This window comes from Lycorma delicatula, chromosome 6, assembly GCF_047948215.1.
Source record: "Lycorma delicatula isolate Av1 chromosome 6, ASM4794821v1, whole genome shotgun sequence".
NCBI classification, from domain to species: Eukaryota; Metazoa; Arthropoda; class Insecta; order Hemiptera; family Fulgoridae; genus Lycorma; species Lycorma delicatula.
In genome coordinates this window covers 51182204-51199682 of record NC_134460.1, presented here as the reverse complement: position 1 = coordinate 51199682, position 17479 = coordinate 51182204, and the positions used below count along the sequence as shown (strand labels likewise).

The window sequence follows — 17479 nt, the reverse complement described above, 5'->3', positions numbered from 1 at the left end:
AAACTGGGAGAGAATTGATAATCTTTTGAGGAAAAGAAGATTAAAATTTTATGGACATCTGCATAGAATGGAAAACAGTAGACTAATGAATCAAATATTTAACTTTTTTGAAAACAGGAAAACTAAAATCAAATGGTTTCAAGAAGTTAAGAAGGATCATTAACTGCTTAAGATATCAAAAGAACATGTACTGGATAGATCTCTTTTCAGAAATAAAGTTTCCAGAGTGAAAAAACATCTTAAAAACCTAACATGGACAGTATAAAAAAAGAATCATGATTGAAAGGGCAAGAAATTGAATCTATTCATTGTTACCTTTAGATAGTCCGAACAAAAAAAAAATTACTTTTGTATTTTGCTAATTTTATTTTTATAGTATTGTATTTTCAATATTCTATCCCTTTTTTTAGTATCAATCAGTCAGCTTAGCTTTGATTTCTAGAAGTCACTAATGAATGATAACCAGAAGCGTGTGGAATATTTTGTACATTTTGTTTAGTTGGTAACCAAAGGTAGTTGCATATTCTATTATATCTATGATGAGAGTTTATTTGAAAATGTGTTATATGCTAAGTTTTCAAGGCAAGAATGTTACATTAATTAGAACCCAACAACAGATTCCAAACAACCAACAAAACCAAGGAACCAATAATTTTTTAATATAATTGATGTGGTAGGGCATGATCTATTGCCATTTTATAGAAAGATATGAGTTACTAGCCCCTGCTATTCTATTAATAAATCAGTAATAAACAGTCCTATCTGATACTTTATCACTGTTGTACACATTAAATTAAAAAAAAAAATTAATTATTATTTTTAATTCTTTGTTTTTAGTACGTACACTTGGGCAGGGAGGATTTACATAAAAATTGATCTAATCAGTCATTTTCTCTCTGAATTTTCAAAAGCTTTTCAACTTATTGTGAAAGTTTCATTAAGAAAAATCCTCACCAAACACCAAAATTGTGTGACCTGTAAAAGTATCTGATTCAACCACAAACTATTCAATCAGAATTCTTTCATGCATTTTATTACTATAATGCTAATTAAAGTGGTATTCTTACTTTATTAAGAATAGTATTGCAGTTAAAGAGTAAAACTTTATAGAAAGTTAACTGAATTTGGTTAATTACATTTTTTATCAATAAAAAGAATTTACAATATGAACTACCACCATTTGATACTAAAATAAAAATTACCTGTTTCCAAACTTAATTTAATTATTAACAAATGTTCAAGAAGTTTATTATTTATAATATACTTGTAAATAGAAGTACTTTTTAGCATGACTGTACTTCATATTCTTTCTATATAAAATGTTTATTAGTGAGCAGTAAATACTGTTAAATAATTATTACTCTAAAGATGAACTACTTACATGGAATCAAAATATTCAGGACTAACAGACACATACATATCAGTCAAAGGATTTTTTATATATTTTGTGTATACCATTTGTGGATCTTTTCTCGTAATTCTTCGTATTTCATACCCAGTTCCAGCTGCAAGACGTGAAACGCTTACTTTGTAACACCCAGTATAAATGTAATTAAAATTTACTGAAATCACCTGTAAGAAAAAACAGATTACAAAAATAAAATTGATATAATAATCGTTTCATTTATAATGCTAAACTTGTTTGAATAATGATTAAATGTTATATCAAGCCAATTCTAATTATTCTTTCTGTTATATTAATCCTAACTATATTTGCCAAAAGTTTTCTTCTCTGTTCATTTTATTTTTTAAAGTATCATTACTTTATTATTCATAATCATTATTCATAATTCCCACTCCTCCATAAGAAAGAAAAATGAAAATAAACTTGGTGCTATATTTAATATTAAGGGGGTTTCCCAACCTTTCAGTATTTGCAACCAAGTTTTCAGATATACAGCATCAGCTTTTCGAGAAGTTGCATGACAAATTGTTTTCAATTCAGCTTGATGAGGCAGCAGATAGCAATAAAGATGCTCATTTCATTGCCTATGTTTGATTTTATGATGGTATGTCAGCAGTAGAAGAACTACTTTTCTGCAAACCAATAGAACTTAAAACAACAGCAGTCACATTATTTGCTATCTTAAATGATTTTATAAATGAGGCAAACATAGAGTGATCAAATTGCATCGGAATAGCACCTATGACGCTCGTTCAATAGCGGGAAGATTCCAAAGTATACAAGCACTTGTGAAACATAAATCTCCACTGTGTGTCTGGATACACCTCATGATCCACATAAAAACTCTGGCTTCCAAAGAAATGAGTCCTGGTCTGAATATTGTAATGATGGTTGTAACTGTAGCAAATTATATAGAAATGAGACCTCTAAAATCAAGAATTTTTTCTGCACTTTGTAAAGACATGGGTGCAGTATATTCAGCATTACTATTTTATTACAAGGCAAGATGGTTATCATATGGGAAAATATTTGCAACGTTTTTATGAATTAAGAGATGAATCACCATTTTTCTAGAAAAGGAAAACCAACCAAAAGCCATGAAGTTTTGAGATGGTTTATTTGTGATGGAATTGGGTTACTTGGTCGACATATTTGAGAGATTAAATGCCTTGAATCTTCAGCTGCAAATACACATATGTAGGATACGAGTTATAATGTTAATTATTTTTGTAGAAAACTGGAATTGTAGAGCAGAAATTTAAAGCAAAAAACCTACATATGTTCATGAATGTGTTAAAACTTATAAGGCTGAAGAACAACATGTGAAAGTTGTTTTTGTAACCATTTAAAAGCATTTAGTCATACTGGCAAAGAATTTTAAAAAGTATTTTCTTGCTGACAACAACTTGGTAGCAAGTTACGAGTGGGTTAGGGATCCATTTCAAAATACTTCTGACGGGCTCTTAACTGCTGAAGAAGATATCTTCATAAACTTCATGGCAAGTGGCGAAATCAAAAGACAATTTAGTAATAAATCACTCTTTGAATTTTGGTCAGGGGTGGATGAGTTTTCTGCACTAAAAACAAGAGTATTTTGTATACTATTACTATTTTCAACATCCTATTTTTGCGAAACCAGATTTTCTGTGATGGCAGCTTTGAAGATAAAGAATAGATCTCAGCTAAATGTAGAAAAAAAAAACTCTCAGTGTTTATTTCTAATATTAAACTTTCCTTCGAAAAACTTTGCTCTGCAGGACAGGCCCAAGGGAGTCACTAATAATTATTAAACTTGTCCTTAATTTAGTATTGATAAGTTAATTATTAAATACATTGTAGTACTGATACAAGCCTATTTATAAGTGTATTATATCAGTGTAAATGTGCAATTTATTATTTATTATGTCAGAATGCATTTTGTTTTGTTTTCCTTTCAGTAAATTAATAAATTTATTTAATAATATTTTCTTTTCAATATGCTTGCCCCCCCCAGTTAGTGTTATCATGCCCTCCTAGGGGGACACGCCCCCACAGGTTGAGAAACACTGTATTAAGATGTTTTTTGTCATTGTTGACTGTTATTATTATTTTATTTATTCATTGTACTCTGATCTGATTGCTACACAATTCTGTATAGCTAAATGTCTATTCTAAACAGCCAAATTTTGAACATAAGTATTTTCATACTTCTAATATAAAAATAAACAAGTAAAATACAGAAAAATATATGAGAGCGGAAAAATTCTGGAATAATCTCAAAAACCCATTAGAATTCTTCAAATCAAATCACGATATAAAACAAAGAATTTTCAACACTGTTTTAATTTTCGTATTTATTAACTTGAACAAGAATATACATTTCTTAAGAAATAGAAGTGAATATAAATACACATGCAACATTTAATAATATAATAAATTTTATTAGCTAATTATAATATAAATATATAATCTACATTATTGTAAAAATGATTAAAATTTAGTATTTAAATTCAGTAATGATTAAATTTATGGATCCTTTCATTTCCAGAATTCTATACACTTATGTATACACTAGGTATTTCAGAAACATCCGGGATGAAATTTTCTACTTTTATTTATGAGTGTCAAATTGTTATTTATTTTATGAGTAGATAAATCAGAAAAATGTTTTTCATTTTACCAGAACAAATGTCTGATTGTTGGGAAAATGTTACCTTAGGAAACAGATTTATCAGCCAGTAAATTCTTATTGTTTGCTGCTACTGTAACTTGTTATTTTTTACTTTATTAATTAATTTCAATAAAAGGAGATAGTTTTCTGCATAAGGATATTTTTTTTGTATCTGAGTTCAAGTCTAACTCTTCACCAAATGAATAGATTTTTTTTATTTTGTATAGAAAGTTCCTCTTGTGGATTTTTAAAATGGTGATTTTTTTAAATGATAATTTAAATTGACTACGTAGATGATTTGAAGGTATTTTCCATTTCTTTACATTATTTCTTAGTACAGGATTGTTGAAATTATGTTAACATAAAATGAATATGTTATGAATGAAATGAAAATATAAATTAAATTAAAATCTGTGTTTAAAAAGGCAAAAGTTTACATATTTCCAACATTTTTACAATAGGTGTTTGAAGTGAGCACCCTGAGCAGAGATGAACTTTTGTGCTCTAATGATCATATTGAGAGTCATCTGATTCAAATTGCTGTTGTCAATGTCATTGATCTCTTATTGAATGTTTGCCATTAGTTCATAGATAATGTGGGGATTCGATTCATAAACTTTATCATTCAAATAACCCAGAAAGATAAATTTACTACTAGACAAATTTGGGAAATGCAGAGGCTGCTGACAGTTCTTCTGTAAAAGCCATATGAATGCATGCTATGAATTGTTTGATATGTGGCATGTTATTCCACGTTGTTGGAAGATACAAAAGTAACAATCTGTTAACTGGAACTAGAACTTTTTGAAAATTGTACATTACACTACACTATTGATAGGTCGGTCAAAAAATATTGGCCTTACTATATGATTACCAGAAACAACCCACCATACACTGGTTTTCTCATTGTAAAGTAGGTGCTCAAAATTTGGTAAGGATTTTCAGATATTCAGAACCTGATGTGTGAATTAACATACCCAGATAAATGAAAATGTGCCTTGTCTGATATGAAATACAAGCATTGCGTCTATCTGTCCACTGACAATGTTTTTCAGAAGCCAGTCGAAATAATGAAGATATTTTGGTTTGTCTTGTTCTCTTAAATTATAACACAGTTATTGCACAATACTGCTTTAAATTTAAATCATGAAGAATATTGTGACAAAATGTATTTTACACTACTTTGTTGTAATTAACATGTAGCCCATCAATCTAAGGCTTCCTTTTTACAAGATTCTAACCCAAACTTCTCTTCTACAAAAAAATCAAAAATATAAATAAATAAACCCGTAATTTATCTTAAAAACCAAGCTTATATTTGAACCTATCTCAATATATTTACTGAGGTGAGCTGATATATTTTACACTAAGCCAATGAAATATTTTATATCAAAAGCCTTGTTTCTTTTTTTCTGACTTTCTTATATTCCATATCTTATTGACATAAAATATTGAGTCAATATTTTATAGTAATTGTTGTCAACAATAATATTGTTGCAATACCGTCAATCTCTTGTTGAATGTTTGTCTTTAGTTCATTGATAGTGTGGGGATTCGATTATTAAATTCTATCCTTCAACTTCAAATAACCGCCAAAGAAAAATTTGCTACTACACAAATTTTCGAAACAGGCTGTTGACAATTCTTCTATAAAAGTTACATGAACAACTGCTAGTGAATCACAAAAACAAATATTATGAATATAATATTTTCCTGCTACTTTGCTTTTATGATTAAGTTTTCATCTAACTTTTTATTATTTTTTTTAATTCATTGTTTGTTGTTAGTTGAAGATTTTGATTAAAGTAGAGTAAAAGAAAATCCCTAATTTTGTAGAGACAACTGCCCACTCACTTTTTTTTTATCAGGTGGATTAATTCATCATATAAGTTCAACCTAGGTGCCAATATTAACCAGCTTTTGTAGTATATGAAAAGTAAAGTCTGGCCAAGCCAGACTAAAATTTAAATTTGGGACCATCCAATTAAAAGGGTGTAATAATTTTTTACAATTTAGTGTTTTTATAATACAATTGATTATTGCAGTTAGTGCCACAATTTATTATTAAAAAAAAAATAATTGGAAACCTAGCTTTATTTGGTAGGCACTAAAAAAAATCTAGAAAATAATATTTCTATTATAACAATTATTATTAAATTACCACATGCACAGATGCAGGTTGTTAAAACACTTACAAAAATGTAGCACTTTGGTAAATAAATAAATATATTTTGATAAATGAAAATTTGATGAATAATTAAGGATTTTGGGAATAATACATTGTTAATGTTGGCTGAATTGTTATGAATAGAAATTACTTATGAATACATAATTTCATTATTTTCATGGAAGGCAGAAAGTTATTAATTTAACAAAACCAATCAGATTATGTTCTACTCTTGAACATAGTAATGCTTCTAGTTGATGTGTTGCATAATTATTATTTATGCTGACGATGACAATATTTCTTGAAAGAATTACATTTACTACAACTTTTGTTCTAATATTATTAAACTTTAGTTATATTATTACTATATTTAGTACAATGGTCTGTGCACAATGTTGATAAATAATTTAAGCATCAGTTGCCATAACAAAAGTGGTTGTAGAAGGGAGCCCGACACAAAATAAAATCACTTCCAAAAATCACTGGCCATTTTACAGAATAACAATCTCATCCTAAACTTATTAAGAAAAGTGATGAATGAAGAGGTTTCCACCATCTTTACCATGTTTAATAATATACTGTTACAAATCAGTATGTCAAACTTGATTAAATGCTGATGATATGATATTCAGTCCTACAAATGGCATTTTAATTTTATGCATCAAAGGGACTAGCAGTGTAGTAAAACTCATTACGCTCGGTGAAAACAGCTCTGATGTTTTGTATACTTTACCCAAAAATAAAAATTGTAGTAAGACAGACGTGAACTTTTTTTATTTGTATAATCAGTAACCATGATCAATAGCATTCCCAAAAGAATACACATAGGGAAAAAATGCGCAGTGAATTCAATAAATAAAAAAAAAAATAATAAAAAAATATTATAAATATATATATTTTTGTAAGGAATAAAATGATAATACTTACATTGTTACATATTGAATCCATTCCATACCAAGTACTACAGTTTTTAATTATAATAGTTTTCATTGAGTGATCACCGATAAGTCCACCAGAGGGCATTTCAAAAAAATCACTTGAACAATTGCTACCATCCAGATTTTCATCAACTTTTAAAGTCACTTTCAACTGACTATAATTTAATATACCATCAATATTAAATGTAACTTGTAATTTTCCTACTAAATCATTAGTTACATTTAATGACAGATCTTCTGTAACACAGTCTGAAAAAGTTCAATCTGTGACAAAAATTGTAAGGCAGTTAGAAAACTACTATATCTATTAAGTTTTTTTTAATTGATTTGTTGTTTTTATCAGTTTAAGTATTTTTGTTGAGTTTGAATTATTGAAATGCAGTAGCTTAATGTAATATTTCTGTAGGAAATATCTTTGAATATATAATTTATCTTAAGTTCTTTGGAAAAGTAGACTTTTATTTTGAATAGTATATGTTTTTTTTAATTATATTATAGTTTAAAAATTTTTTTAAATTATAATAATTTTGAAAATTTATTTAAATTTGAATTGTACATTTACATGTTACAAGAGAAATAATTTAAATCTTAACTCTTTATAATCTTCTGTTATTCTTTTTTAACAAACTTCAGTAAAAGAGGATGTTCTTCAACAATATTGTAACAATATACAAATTTTCAACATATTGGTCTGTATGTTGAAAATTTCCACATGCTCATATGGAATATGAACATATTCTGTAAGGATATGATTATACCTCTGTATGGACATATGATGAAAATTTTTATCATTCTTTTTTAATTTTGTTGAAGAGGTACAATGCAGTTCTGGTAATAAGTTTTTCCAGGTATTGTACATGTTAAATTATTTTAACCAAATTTTACATTACCTACTTAGGTGTTTTTCATTTTTATGTCATTAATTTTACAACATGGCACAGTTCAATAAATTAGAAATAGTTTTGACTTTTTTTTTTTTTTTTATTAACTATGACTTGATTTTACACGACACAGAAATTGTATAAAAAATGGGATTACTATATTAAAGAATAACTTTCATCCTATGTAAATTTTTCGTAAGTGTAAAACTAATTTCCCATATCTTTTTTTAGTGAGGTAATTTCATCTACATGAGCATCCATAATATGTGAAATGCAGGTTACATTCTGACCTACATTATTTGACACCTTTAGTTTGTCCACTAACACGATTTACTGTGAAATGAGTACATTATTTATGGAGAAATAAATTCTGATTCCTGCAATTTGTATTTCAAATGCTTTACATGCATCACAACTATAATAAATACTTGAACAGGGGATTTCAAAATAAAGAAATATCGTAGTTTATTCTTTCAGAAACAGTGTATATGCTGTCACCTATCATTTAGTGAAAATATCCTATTATGGTTATAAAACTGTTTTGTCGGAAGATAACTCACTGGCAACAAAACTCCTGGAATGAATTAATATGAAAATTATAATAAAAACCATAAGTCAAATAATAATATTTTATTAATATTTCACCAATCATACAATAAAATAATTATTTACTTCTATCTTTCCTTAAGTGGAGAACAGATTTAGGTGATAAATTAAGTATATTAACAACTTCATTACATAAATAAATTGTTGTAATCTTTTATTTGATGAATTGTTCAGATAACAAATCTTAATTTTCTCCTAAACAATACCGTCATATATTTACCTCCTTGTACGAAGTGAAGGAAGTATTGTGATCACGAAAAATTTCATTTTTCAGACTTCAACGTAAATATTCATTTTGACCATCCCTGAATCCATTTTGACTAGTTTCAGTGTGATGTCTGTATGTACCTATGTATCTCGCATGACTCTAAAACAATTAGCCGTAGGATGTTAAAATTTTGGATTTAGGACTATTGTAACATCTAGTTGTGCACCTCTCCTTTTGATTGCAATCGACTGAACCAAAAGTGTCCAAAAAAGTCCAAAATCCCCAAAAATTTATATTTGGGATTTTTTCTTAACTGCAGTAATAAGCCCTCATTAAGACCTTTTTAGCGATACATTATAAGTTACATTATAAGATACATTATATCTTATTTTCATTGGTTCCAAAGTTATAGCGAAATAAAATTTTAATTAATAAAATATTTGGATCTTACAAGCGAAAGGCACATCGGTTCAAATCAGAGTTTATCTCTTTTTTTAATTTAAATATATTGATTTATAAATAATTATTAACCTTGGGATTGTAAAAAAAGTTTTACGATAAATAATAATTCAATAATAACAATAAAAAAAAAAATATGAAAAAATATCAGAAGTTATTAATGAAATAACATTTTATGTACTTTTCATTTTTTAAAAAAAAAGGTGTATATGTAATTTAAAAGGCGTACAACTCAAGTGGTGACCACATCATATTTTTTTGATCTTATGTTTAAAATGATATAGTAGTTTATTTATATTACAGTTAATTAAAGTTATTTGCATTTAATAATTAGGAGGAAATTGAAAATCTTCAAAATATAAATTTTAAAAGCAAAAAGCAATGAGAAAAGTTTTTTTATTATAGAGATATCAAAAAGTCTAAGGAGCTTATCTTTAAAAAATGTATTTATTTACGTTTTTGTTTTGTGCTATTTTACTAATTGACTGATTGACTAAACTTACTTTTTTCAGAAGGTATCATTGTTCAATAAATTGTTTAAAAAATGAGTAAGGTGATGTAGCTCTTATAAATTACTAACCTGGTTGTGAGTTTATACAAGTTTCTTCCGGAATTTCCTGAAACTGATAAGAAAATTAACATTAATGTTTATAATAATATAACTTAATTTAGAATATAATTTAATTTAATAATACCTAAATAAAATGATTAGATGAATTTATATTTATTTTTATATGACTATATTCAATGAATTGAAGCTATTAATAGGATAACAGTCGACTTTATCATAGAGTAATTAATTATTTTTTTACAAATAAGAAATAAATGTTTGATTTATGGTATCCATAATATATGCACTAGCTTTTCATCTAAATCAGGAATCGTTAGATGCTTGATAAAAATGAAAGCTGGCTTAAACTGCATTAAAGATATAACAGTACACCTCTAGATGTGCTCAGAATATTACTAGTTCTATGAACAGCAGACTTCAATCATTTTGAACTGAAGTCAATTGATATTGATAAAAGTCAATTGATATATTGAGCTCTATAATGAAGTGAAGCAAAAATTAAAATAAATTACAAAACAGAGTTAAAAATGGGTAACATGAAAGAGTTTATTTGTTGCTTAGAGCTGAGAAATAAACTGAAAATTGTTGTAATGTCAGTAATGTGGAGAAAACCCTTCATTCAATCTACAGTAATAAAAAAAATTCTGTTCCATTGTGCTTCTCTTTCTTCCCTGTTAAAGAAAAATATTAGCCATCATTTTCAATTGAAAAAGTTCATGAAAAACTGTTACACTATAATGTTCCACCTAAAAACAAGGAAGCTTACTTCAAACTTTTATGAAGATCAGATGATACGTTTGGTTATAATTGTTTTATAAACACACTTAAAAAATTCATGAAATATTAACGGATTAAATTAAAACAATACTTTGTTTTGGTCATTAAACAATTTATTTCATATTAACATTACTGTTCCTTTTTTATAAATGCTGCTATTTTCCTCAGTATAGACTTGACAAGGAATGGAATCGGCCACCGAACTTTAAACAAGGAAATTGTCATATTTAGGTCATGTCTAATATACCAATCATCTATAATTATTTAAGGCAATATAACAGGTAAAAGGAGTAGGCAGAAGCCATATATGATGGCTTTAGAACTTAAGGGAATGGTTTAAATGCTCATCAAAAGACTTTTTCAGAGCCACAGTCAACATGTTGCAGACCTTGTTGATCATTAACTTTTAAAAAATGACCCCTTAAGAAGAAGAATGGTGCTTCAATCAAGCTTTTTCCACAATTTCCCTTAATCATTACAGACAAATGCTTGAACAATTCCTTCTGTTATCTATGAAGTAGCAGCTAACCTATTTTCCCCTGACATGATTTATATAATATATAATTTTGTTATGATCTAAATAAAATATTTTTATTTATTTACTTTTCATTACAACGTATTTAAAACAGTTAATATTATTTGTAATTGATATACAGCATCGACGAGTAAATTCACTATACAATATCAATTAAGTAATAATGTATATTTTAATATAATGTGCCCTGAGGTAGGTAATCCCCACGTCCAGGGCGGCAACAGCTGTACTTATGTACAACACATATAGCTGGCTAACGGGGCTCTGAGTAAATTCCTCGGATGTATTACTTTATTGACCTGTCTCCATCTTCAGGTCAACAGACGGATTGGATTTTTCGGCTACCTGGAGGATATGAACAATTTATTGATTAGGAAATGGGCACATACCAAACTTAGAGCTGGTGATGTGACGGCCAGGGTCAATGTTATTGCAGGTGTAATGGAGACTCTTCCGTTGTCCACATGCCCCCTGCAATGGCAAGCATGTAGCAATGGTGCCCATGTATGTCGGTGCATGGGAGCTCTGAAACCTTTGGTGAGTAGGAGCCTGGAGTCAGTGCAGAGACTGCGCATCCGCTCTCTGCCAGGACATATGCCGGTTCCACCGGAGTACCGGATCGGACCTCCAAGGTTAGTAGCCCTGGAGTGGGGGTGTACCCCGGCGGCTAGCCTAGCTAGCAGAAGGGATTAACACAATGAACATACATGAACAAACAAACATGGCAGAGGGTGCACGTAAACACCCTCATTTAGAAACCTACTATTCGCCACAAGCGAAGAGGAAAAAAGTAAGGAATCTGATAAGATAAAGAAAGATGCTGATAGAATCAATAAAGACTTCAAGAAAAGTTTATTTGGCTATAACGTATCTAAGCCAAGATTTTTAATTATTACAAAGGAGAATGGAAACTTCCAAAAAGTTAGTCCATTCTTAATCGCTACAGAGATTACTAACTGTGCTGGTTGTCCCGTTAAAGAAATCCGAAAGACTTTTAATGGATTGCACGTCGAAACTATCAACGACGTGCAAAGCCAGAAAGTCCAGGCGTTGAAGAAGATCGGTGAATTTGCGGTTTCTGTCCAACCGCATAGCACACTTAACTCATCCAGAGGAGTTGTTGTTTGTCGTGATCTTCTAAATTGTACAGAAGAAGAAATTGTACAAGAAATGTCGAGTCAGGGAGTGACTCAGTGTCGCTGACTAACCATGCGAAGAAATGGTGAAGTTCTACCTTCGGCCTCGCATGTTTTAACATTTAATTGGCCGAACCTTCCTGAAAAGGTGCGAGCTGGCATCCATCGGCTTGATGTACAAGCATTCATTCCGCAGCCGATGAGATGTTTTAAGTGTCAACGATTCGGACACACAGCAGCTAGATGTGAAGCGCAGGAAATATCTATATGTGGAGTGAAAACACATGAGGGTGACCCATGTAAAGACCCTCCAATCTGCATTAACTGTAAAGGGCACCACAACTGTCGTTCAAGGAACTGCCCTATATATAAATTAGAAACGGCAATTCAGGAAGTTAAAACGCTTCAAAAGGTCAGTTATCCTGAAGCCAAGAAACTTGTTGGTCAGCGTACACCTCGACCATCGACTTCTTATGCAGAAGCAGCGGCTGCCCCTTCCACATCTAAAATTAACGTGGAGCAGTTGCTTAACACGATGGCTCCAAGTCTTGCGACGATGATTGAAAGAATCATTGATTCAAAGATTGAGTTGACTCATCGGATGGAACAAACTAAACATGAGAAGGCTCACTCTCCGTCTGACGCTGTTGACATGAGAGACGCACCAGCGCAGTTTAAAACACCAGCCAAACCTGCGATTATTAAGCCACCAACTGAAGTAAGAATAAAAAATCTTGACTTATCTAGCAAAGAGAAACAGATCACTCCGTCGTCTAGTCACAAGCCTAAAGAAATTGTGACAAGAAAATCTGAATCTACGGAAATGGAGGTGCAAGTTGAGTGCAAGTATTGAGAAACCACTAGACGTAGAGAATATAAAACCTGTACCAATAGAGCCTCCAAAAGCGCAAAGATCAGCTTCGGTGAGAGCATCTATTTCAGCTGGACCCAGTACTGCAGTAGAGATAGAATCCAGCTCATCAGCCGCGGAGAGTGCATCGCTTGCTAGTTTAGATTCCTTAGCAACGATGCTAACAGCACTGACGAAACTTTCATCACCTGATGTAAGTCAGCGAACGTCATTGGCACCAGATAGAGAGGATGATGCCATGTCCGAGGCCTCAGACACTCTCTCATCAGAAGTTGAGGCCGTTCGCAGGATGGAAAAACGGTGCAAGAAAGGATGGCCGAAAGGAAAGCCTAGGAAGTAATTTTTTGGATATAAGTTGTAGAAGAATGCAAAATTTTGAACATTTTCGATTCATGAAAATGAATTACTGAACCTTTTTTTTATTTTTTTTTTTTGAAGTGGGATGGGGCTAATGACCAAAGTAGTCGATGCCCCTAAAAAACCACAAAAAAAAATATATATATATAATATGTGATTTTATAAGAAATAAAATAAAGTAGCAAGTATTAAACATTTTATTCTTACAGGTGATTGAAGAAACTCCTTATAGCACATAGTCTCACAGTCATACAATATTAATAATAAAAGAAATATAGATTTATGAACATTGATTTTGCTATATGCTTTTTTCATTGCAAATTTTCATTTAACAATTCACTCATAGTAATCATTTATAATTTTTTTCTTTTATTATAATCTAGTGTTAAATATTTTCCTCCACCAAATTCTAGATAAATCTGAAACAAAGTAGCAAATATTGATAATTGATGTAAAGAAATAAATAAGATGGACAATTTTTAAAACAAAACAAAACTGGAAAAATACTTAAATAATTTTTAACATAATAATGTTTTTGCCTCTGATGGTTAGTACTGGAAATTATACTAAACTCTTAATTTTTAATACCAAAAAGTCAAACTTGGTTTACTTTGTCATCAGAAATAATAAATTCTTTTATATTTTTAATATTATCCTTTGATGAATAATCTAAATTATTTTGATTAAAAGATTATGAGTAGAAGAAAATGGAGGAGCAGCTTAATATTAGTCAACACCAAGCACACAAAAGTGGAATGGGGATCGAATATGATGATGATATTGGACTCCATCTACTTTATAATTAAAACATAATTTAGGTTTTTTTTCCTCAATATGTGGAATAATTTACATATTTAGACATCAATAAATGAATGTTTTTCATCAAAGCGCAACATCTGTGCAAAACAAATTTAATTTGCCAAATATTGAATACTTATCTACAACCCAGAGTGGATAAACTCCCAACATAGGAACGAGCTATAATACCTCAATTAATCTAACATATCTAACCTACTGACCGTAATGGTAGTTGTCTTTTTGTTGGGAACAACTTTTTTCCTTGTAATGTTAAGCAGATTGACCGACTGTAAGTATATAGTTTGATCTACAGTCAGATACCTATTTGAAATTCATTGCCATAAGACAACAAGGTTAGGAATAGCTTCAGTTATGTGTCAGTAGGATTACCACTAAATACATGTTACAATAGATACAAATCAGCAAATTTATTATGATCCAGAAATTATATTACATCTAGCACTCCTTTCTAATTATGAGAAAGATTCTTTCTTAAATCTCAAATCTACAAGATAAAGTAAAATACTCATAGATTTACATGACTATTGATGGAAGAATTAAATAAGAAAAGAAATATAGAATATGAAAATAAGATAGAAATAATTAAACAGAGGAACAAATATTAATTAAACTATATGGTTGTAGATAATGCATGGTGCTTTAACATTCACTCAAAAAAAAAATCACATAAAATTATAAATGTTTTTCTATTATTGAATAATTCTAGTTTTATAAATTCTCCATAGTCATATTCAAATGTAGTCTTTTAATGGAGTGGGATCAGTGGTAGATAATGATTATATACTTACTAGCAGGGTAGCATTATCCCTACAACACGTACATAATCTACTTGAACTGTTATCTACAATTCTCATCTTTACTAAATAATGATGGAATAGTATTAAGAATTAGTTCTGGCTATATTATAACCTATACTAGCATTATTTAATGTCTATTAATTGCCATAACTAAATGTTTGTGGGTTTGTGACATGAATCACAATTTATTCCTAAAGATGGTAGCACAGATGTTTTTGAAAGTAACAAGCACACCGTGCCAGATTTGGTAGCGAAACTGAGTAATGAAGTAGTGTTCAGTTGCCTTCTTCATTTATTCGTTCATTGCTGTATGACCTTACTTGTGTACAACTGCATACAACATGTACTAAAATGCATCATTAAGAAAGTTTCCTGTCAAATGCTTTTAGCTAATGTTGGTTTTTTTCTTCATGGAAATATAAATGAAGAAAAATGCTGATCAGCATGCGAATATTAAATCCTATCACCTTATGTTATTGATTACTTTATATAAAAAAATTCATTTTTCTATGTTAATTTTTATGTTTATTGCCAATTATATCAACAAGTTCAAAATAATAAACAATTTATGTTTGCTTTTACCTTTATGTGTATATTTTTGCCCTTATTATCTGCATGACAGTGGAAAATATATCTAGATCAACTATTTATCAATTTCCTGTTTATTTTGGATCGCATTATTCACATTTCTATTTTTAAATTTACTAGGAATTATTAATCAAATAAGGATAAAATAAAAAAAAATTCCTTTTACATTAAATCATTACAGTAGATTACTGAAATCAAATAAATTATTTTTCCCTAAACCCTTGATAAGGTGTGGAAGTTTTTGTTATTGTTCAAAAATCTATTTTTATATGATTAAAAAATTCATTTCTCTTTTAAGAACTCTTAAAATACTAGCTGAAGGGCGTGCCAACGTCACGCCTCCGCAGCTAGGCCCTCCGGGTGGAGTCTCGGAATGGTATTATTAGGTGTCCAAAATTGATTACTTCTTGTGCAAAAATATTTTTTTCTGTATGATGAAACCTGATATAACGAAAGTTAAATTAGAAATTTAACTCTAGAAATTGATACTAACTAATCGGGATTTTCCGCTAGTGATCAGTGCATTCCAGTGCCTTCTTTATGGTTATAGTTCATAATTTTATGAACAAAAACAATCACATAAATAAATAAAAAATATGTATAAAAAAAAAGTAAAACTCCACTTAAACGCGCCAAAAGGTAAAAAATAATTTTAGGATGATATCTCAGAATGGATTTGACAACAAGCTTTGATGGTGATATGTAAAATTATGTGAAAGTCATAGCTTCGAATTAAAAATTTTATGTTTTTGCCGATTTTTTCTTATGCGTGTTTGCACCACTCGTTAGGCCAATCATTACACATAAAAAAAGGTTGGCAAAAACATAAAATTTTTAATTCGAAGCTATGACTTTCACATAATCTTACATATCACCATCAAAGCTTGTTGTCGAATCCATTCTGAGATACCGTCCTAAAATTATTTTTTTTTATTTTAGTGCGTTTAATTTAAGAGTGGTGTTTTAATATGTTTTTTACATATTTTTTATTTTGTATTTATTAGTGCATTTAACAGACTGGTTTTTAAAAAGTTTTTTTTTTGTTTTTTAATATATTTTTTGTTTTCTACTTTTTAGTCTTCATAAGTTTGTATTTTTCAGCTACGCTAGGGCACAGGTTTGAGCGTATTTAGCGAAAGATCGGATCGGTACGTTTTACGGTGAGCGAGTGCAACAAAATGTGGGACTAAACGATTTAATTTCCGGATAACCAGGATCCATTCGATCAAGAGTGTACCCGATGCGTTAAACTGTTAGCGCTCGACTTGCTTAAACATGCGCTGTTTGAATCGTGAAAATCGGACGAGCGGTTCCCGAGATATTATGGTGGCACCCCCTTCCCAATTTCCGAACGGTGCCCCGGGGGCACTTGAAAATATCCGTCGGGTACCACAGAGCGGATTTGCTCCCGTCGAGAGGGTCTAAAACGTTTTTTTCAGAGAGCTAGGACCGACCGTTTTCGAGATATTTGCGAATTTCGTCCGAAAATTCGGATCCGGTTAAATAGTACTAAATTGTCCCAAAACTTTGATATATATTTAGCATAAACCGTGATATAACGATATAGTATCGATATATAATAATATAACAATATACACCCTGATCACGACGAAACATGTACTAACGAATCGGGATTTTCCGCTAGTGATCGGTACATTCCGGTGCTAAGCTAAGGGGGACGCACACAAAGAAACATATAAAAATGCCGTCTAGT

At 30.0% G+C, this 17479-nt stretch overlaps 1 protein-coding gene across 1 annotated transcript in view; it reads right to left on the bottom strand.

Annotated features, from left to right (window-relative positions):
- LOC142326613 (uncharacterized) overlaps positions 1-13974 on the bottom strand; it is a 39973-nt gene extending 25999 nt beyond the window's left edge. The window contains exons 1-4 of the mRNA XM_075369204.1: positions 13769-13974; positions 9895-9937; positions 7150-7409; positions 1382-1572 (exon numbers count right to left, since the gene is read on the bottom strand). Coding sequence (XP_075225319.1) covers positions 1382-1572; positions 7150-7409; positions 9895-9937; positions 13769-13876 — 602 coding nt within the window. The 5' untranslated portion in view covers positions 13877-13974. The remainder of the gene's footprint in view (positions 1-1381; positions 1573-7149; positions 7410-9894; positions 9938-13768) is intronic.
- Positions 13975-17479: the final 3505 nt, after the last annotated feature.